We start from the raw sequence: 6,987 nt of genomic DNA on the forward strand, positions 1-6,987 counted from the left end.
TATATACTTTATAAGCATACATTCTATTAAGTATTTTTATTACTTTTTTTAATTTTTATTTCATTAGGAAATTTTTTATATATGTCAGGGTCATAAGTACTAAGGCTATTTTTTAATTATAAGGACAAAGTTACAGCTGTAATGTTTTTTACTTATTTTATATTTTAATGGTTATTTATGTACTGGTAAAATTTCAAAAATAAGCCAATGAAGTAGGTGACAAGGAAATTTAAGCATAGTTATAATTAAAATATTAATTTCAGAAATAATGTTTTTTATATATCGAATGATATTTTTCTTTATGTTTAATGAAGTTATGGGTTTAAATACAATTAGATGATTTATATTAATAAATTTATTCTTATGTAGCTTACATTATATAGATATATATTGATACTCAAAGGCAAAAAAATATTTATTCTCTATATTTAGTATTTCCCTAGTTTCTATATATTTTTTTTTTATTAATAATTATACTTTTGATATAATTGAGTATTCTGTATTAAAATATAAATATAATATAATTTTATGTATTTATATAAAAGCGAAGTTGATATTGAAAAATACGAATAATAAAAATACGTATTTTACGTACAATAATCGCTTGAGTATATTTTTCATGGAGATTTGTATTCAAATAGATGAAAGATTGTTTAATTTAATTTATAAATTCACAATAATTATGAATTTTCTCAGTTAATTAATTTATATTTTTAAGAATTATTATTTCCGTTATGATGTGAAATGGTGATTTATATTATATTTATAAAAAATATATCATGAAATTTATATACTTTATAGTTTTCCTGATTCGCGTATATATTTGATAGATTTATAATTTTTTCTTATAATTGAAGTATGAAATTAAGAGTAAATAATAGTATAGTTCTCCATTTATAAAATTAAATATTAATATAAAATTAAAAATTTCAGAAATTATAAAGATATATATTTAAATAAAAAATTTAAAGAATAGTTCTCATTTTACATCTTATCTTACGTATTTGTTGGAATAAATTATCATTTATAAAAATTATATAAATTACTAGGATATAATATAGTGATTACAAAAATTACATTTGTTTTATCTCATAATATATTTAAAAAATTACTTTATTCTACCAATATTTTAGTTATGTCAATGAATTTTATGCATCAATCACTATTTACTTCGTATATTTATTATTTTTTTATTATCTCTTTCTAACACAAATATTATATTAAAAGGAAAAATTAATTCCATATATTTACAAACATTTCTTTTACACATAATAGTATAAGTTATATATGATTAATAATATAACATCCGTTTGATTTAGCAAATATAAAAGATCAGTGTTTATTTATCTTCCATATATTTATTTATTTAATGAATTAGATTTTTTATTATAAATTGTATATTTAAAATATATTATAGACTATAAGATAGTGTATGCGTTAATATATTGAATAATTAAATACTACAAATTAAATAATATGAGAATTTAAAAAAAGTATTTTCTCATTATTTATTATTTCTATATTTACGCTGTAATAGATAATATTTTTTCTAGGGATAAACAATTATTCCAAAATATAAATGTTATTAAGTTAGAATTATTAATATATAAACAACAATGAAAACAGTATCACTTATTTTAAAATAGAGAACAGAGAATTATATATATTCCCTACCTTTTATATTTTTTATATGTTTGGTATTTCGAAATATTATGAAATCATATATTTTTTTTTATTTTAATTGAAAAGAATTAAAAAAAATTTACTTCATTACTTTATTATGTTAAATTTATAATTTATATATTTTGAATATCTATAAATTAATCAGATTTATGTTATTTTTATTGAAATTATTTTTTTATAAAAAATACTACAATAAAAATTTTTTAGTTTATATTTGAAGTTATTTTTCTTTATCACTTTCGTACATAAAAGAATTATAATTATAAACGTATTATTATGTTTCTAGGAAGAAAAAAATTTTTTTTTTAAATAAATAAAAAAAGCGTCATACATTATTAAAAGAATATATTAATATTGTTAATCATATCCTTGCTCAGGATATTACTTATTATATATATATATGATGGAACAAAAAATTAAGACCCTATTATTTAAAAAAATATCTGCTATTATCATTTTAAGTTGGATATGCCATATTTATATTTACACGGTGTGAAAATATTTTTTAAGGGTATTTGTGTTATTCGTATTATTCGTATTTTACTTTTATTAGTACTTTTTTTTAGTGTGAGATTATTTATATTATTAAATAATAAATTTTTTTTATTATCTTTCAGAGGACACATAATGAATCTTTGGTTAAATGTTACAATAGTCCTAGAATATTATACACAAGAAAATATCGTTTACTGGCAAAATATAATCAGGATAGAAATTCCACAATTGTATATTTAAAGGAAGATATGCCAAATGATAAAAGAGATACATCTAATAATGAAAAATGTGTCATAGGAAAAAAGAAACAATCAAATGGAAGTTTACCAAGAAATGCAAGATGCCATAAAAAAAATATGAAAAATAAATCCTATATATTTGAAACAGGAAAATATTCCTATATAGAAAAAAAAATTTTCAAAGAACTTGATTACTTGAATTTTCTTAAAAACAAGAGGACAATTAGCGACAAGCTTTACAAAAAAATAATTCTTAAAAAATTCTCATTAAGGCTCTCTTTTCCTGTGATATTACTCTTGTTGTTTTCCATAGCATTACTGGTAGAACTTTTTGTGGGATATGGAGTTACAAATTTGTTATTTGGTGTATTGTCCAGGTACCTTGATAAAAGTGGGTTGGAGTCTTTGCAGAATACATTGTTGGCTACCCCTTTTGGAAAAATGTTTTATACAGTTGTTGAAATCTCGAATGAGAAGAAGTCTGGTCTTATTAGAAATTTTTTGGGTTTCATAGTATATTTCTCTGTTTTCTTTATATTAGGTATTTCAATGATATTAGGAATTGCTTATTACCACAAGAAAGTTAAAAAATATGATAAAATTATATTCAAGCGTAATTAAAATATGTAATATGCCCTTTGTTTAAAGAAGTCTTTATTATGAAGTAATATATTTAGTAATATAATTAATATACACATACAGAATATTATTATTAAAATTATACATATCTTCCCCTTTTGGATATATTATAGTATAAGGGTATTTTCTGAGTTATTTGGTTAAATTAAATGATTTAAATTTTTCTATTAGAATTTTAAGATATGTTTCCAACATAAATAAATATTATGAACTAGTATGTATTTATATATGTTATTATATCAGTTATATGTTAAGTAAAATATATTTCTGCGTGTTGAAATTAATATATCATAAAAAAATAATATAATTTTATTAAAATAATGTATAGATATATATTTGAATTATATTACATGATACAATATATTTAAGTTTTTTAATTCCAAATTATTATTTTGTCATGCATTTAAAAAATGAATTATTACTTCTAAATAAAATATTAATATGTATTGTTTCTTGTCTAAAAAAAGAAATGAATTTTTTTTGTTGCATATATTATATATATATATATATATATATATATATATATATATTTATTTATTTATTATTTATTATAAAAAAAGCTATGTTTTAATTCAAGTAAAATATTTTTTATTAGGAATGTGCCGTAAAATATATTTATTGTAAATATATTGTTCGAAAAAGTTTAGTTCTCATTATATGGTTTAAAAGGTAAAATATTGATATGTAATAATATATTACCTTTATGATATTATGAACTATTTATAATATATTAATAACATAGGAATTATAGAAACATCTTTATTAAATGATGGTTTAGAAGTATTTATTATTTAAAATTACAATTAATTGTTTTGTTAATTTTGAAAAATTACATAAATATACATTAAATTGTACATTTATAAACAAATAAGATATTATATATATTTTTTAATGAATTAAAGGTAAAAATTAATGCATTAAATATAATCATATATTGATAAATAATATGTTGAAATTCCTTTTTTTATTCTTCTTTTCTTATTTTATTATATTAGACATATGAAAATGTGTTATTTACATGAATAAAAGTTTTCATTTAAAATATTGTAAATAAATTTATTCTCTTCGGTAATAATATAATTATATGTAGATAAACATATATATATATATAATATACATATCCTCTTTTCAAAATTGTATATGGGTGGATTCAGTAAACAGTTAATATTATGTTAATAATATATAATTTGTGTAGTTTATATTTACGTTTAGTAATTTCTTCAAATTAATAATGAGGATTTAAAAAAAATATATAAAATAAAAAAAAATAATTGAATTTTTATAGATGCTTTATTAGTAGTAAGATTTTTTATTAGGTTTATGCGCATTAGTAAGTTACATTTTAAGGGTTACTATACTTTTTGAGAAAGATATAATTAAATAAATATCATGAATAATATTAGTTATGCAAAGGCTTAACAACTATGTATCATGATTAATTTTCATATATTAATTATGATTTTTTATAGATTCAAATGTAAATAATAATAAAAAGTTATTATATATTTTAATTAATATTTCTAGGTAAATTATAAAAAGTATGGTATAGACAATGAAAACATCCATTCATACTTTTTCTTTGTATGATTACATATAAGACTTATAGAAAATTAGATTGAAATATATGGGAATCCTCTGTTGTGAAACTAAAAATATTGGTATTATAAATATTAATAAAATAGATATATATATCTTTGTTTTAAATATAAATATTACTATATTTGTTATAATAGTTTAGGCATTTATATAATATCTAAATTAATATATATATAGAATAATTCTAAATGGACTATATATATATATTTTTTTTGTTTTTTCTTATATTAGCTTTTCTTATAAAATTTTATAATTAATTAAAAAAAAAAAATTAGATTAATTAAAACATTATTTATTTAGAAAATATGGTAAAAATATAGATAATTAGAGATTATATATTTTAAAAATCATGGCACAAAAATAAAATTTCCGTCATATTTTATTAATATATATATTTCTGTATGAATCGAATAGTATCATATAAAATGAATTTTTTCAAATATATAATAGACTGATAAAGATTGTGAGTGATTATTGATTATTTATAGCTTCTGTTATATTCAACATAAACGAATATATTATTTCTTTGATAAACTAATACTATTATTATAAAGTTATAATAATTAATATTTATGAATAAGTACAAGTTCTAAAATAAAATGTTTATACTTTTAGAAGTACTAGTAATCTAAAGTATTTATGATTTGTACTTACTTTTTTAAAGTATAAATCAAATTATTATCTATTTTCTCTACGTTTTATATTCTATATAAAACAAATATTTCGAAATAATTTGAAATCGCATATTTTATTATTCTATTTTATTTTAATAGGTGTTTATAAAAAATTTATATAATTGGTGCACTATATTAAATAACTAATTGATATATTTTAAATATTTGTAAATAAACATAAATTATTTTATTTTAATGAAATTTTTTATTTTAAATAATATTATAATAAAAATTTTATAATATATTCTTAATAATATTTTACTTTGTTTATATGATAAAGTATACCGTAGTTATATATATGTTACTACGTATTTACGAAGCAACATTAAAAATAAATTTTTAAATAAATGTAGTATGCTTTATCATTAGAAGTACATTATATTATTTATAGTTTTTGCCATAATCGATATATTAGAATGTTAACGAGCAATACCATTAAACAAAAAATTAAGATATTCATATTTAATAAAACTTCTAATTTTATCCTTTTAACATGGATATACCATTTTAGAAATGATCTGGTATTATTATATTATTTAAAGATATTTATATATTTAATAATTTTTACGATTATTTTTTTATTTAATTAATACTTATTTCTAGCGTAGTATTACTTAACATTATAAATAATAAATATTAATTTTGTTTTTTTAAAGTACAATTAGTAAATTCTTGGATGAAAGCTGTAATCTTCCTAGAATAATAGATACAATTAATTGTCGATATCTAGCAAAATATAAACAGAATAAATATTCAGATATAGCTGCCTCAAAAGAAGGAACATTATATAGTGGAAAATGCGAAGAAAATGATATATCTTATAATGGAAAGGGAAATACAGGAAAGAACAAAAAATATAATAGAAATTCATTAAATAAAGCGGAATTCTATACAGAAGTTATAGATTATAATAATGGGATGTTTGATGGAAAACTTTTTCATTTTGAAAAAAAATGGACTAAAAAAAAAAAATTACGATGATTTTATAGAGAAAAAGAGAAGAGTTTGTGATATAGCATCAAAGAAAATAAAATTTGGAAGTTATAGATTTTGAATTGCTCTATTTATTGTTTTTGTCTTGTTGAGAATAGTAATACCAATAATGCCATATTTTGAACCTTTAACAAAAGCATGGGATGCAATTAAAGAAAAAGATTTTTGGAAACCCTTAAACACTGCTATAGAATATTTACAGATGGACAAAACACGCTATATTTACGTAATATTTTCTAGCGTATTTATTGTTATGTTATCTTTTATGATTATAATTGTTATTTATAAAATCTTAAGAAATAATGAAAAATATAAAAAAATTAAGTTAATGATGGAGTTAAATGAATAATAAGGAATGCATTACCTTCTTAAAAGAAGTCTTTAATATGTATTAATAAGTGTAATATTTTTACGACATGCTTAGCATACGATAATTTCTGAAATTTTATAAATTAATCTGCTTATACATGGTCTCTTTGATACTGAATAGTAAGAATATGGATTTTTTTTGTTAATTTAGTGTTTTAATGTTTTGGAATTTCCAATTTAAAATACTATTAAAGTTTAAATAAATTTATTTTGCATAATATATATATTTGTGTATTCAAATTGACTTTTTTGAAGTATACAATTTGTGCTTAAAAATTAATACATAATAGTGCTATGGA

General features: G+C 18.3%; 2 protein-coding genes across 2 annotated transcripts; both read left to right on the plus strand.

Annotated features, from left to right (window-relative positions):
• Nucleotides 1-2,086: 2,086 nt before the first annotated feature.
• MKS88_002161 (uncharacterized protein) lies at nt 2,087-3,038 on the plus strand (the record flags this gene model as incomplete). The annotated part of the gene is made up of 2 exons (XM_067215149.1): nt 2,087-2,173; nt 2,301-3,038. The coding sequence occupies 2 exons, from the start codon at nt 2,087-2,089 to the stop codon at nt 3,036-3,038; spliced, it is 825 nt and encodes a 274-aa protein (XP_067074455.1).
• A 2,801-nt stretch (nt 3,039-5,839) lies between these two features.
• On the plus strand, nt 5,840-6,307 carry MKS88_002162 (uncharacterized protein; the record flags this gene model as incomplete). The annotated part of the gene is made up of 2 exons (XM_067215150.1): nt 5,840-5,847; nt 5,983-6,307. The coding sequence occupies 2 exons, from the start codon at nt 5,840-5,842 to the stop codon at nt 6,305-6,307; spliced, it is 333 nt and encodes a 110-aa protein (XP_067074456.1).
• Nucleotides 6,308-6,987: the final 680 nt, after the last annotated feature.

This window comes from Plasmodium brasilianum, chromosome 7, assembly GCF_023973825.1.
Source record: "Plasmodium brasilianum strain Bolivian I chromosome 7, whole genome shotgun sequence".
In the NCBI taxonomy this organism is placed as follows: domain Eukaryota; phylum Apicomplexa; class Aconoidasida; order Haemosporida; family Plasmodiidae; genus Plasmodium; species Plasmodium brasilianum.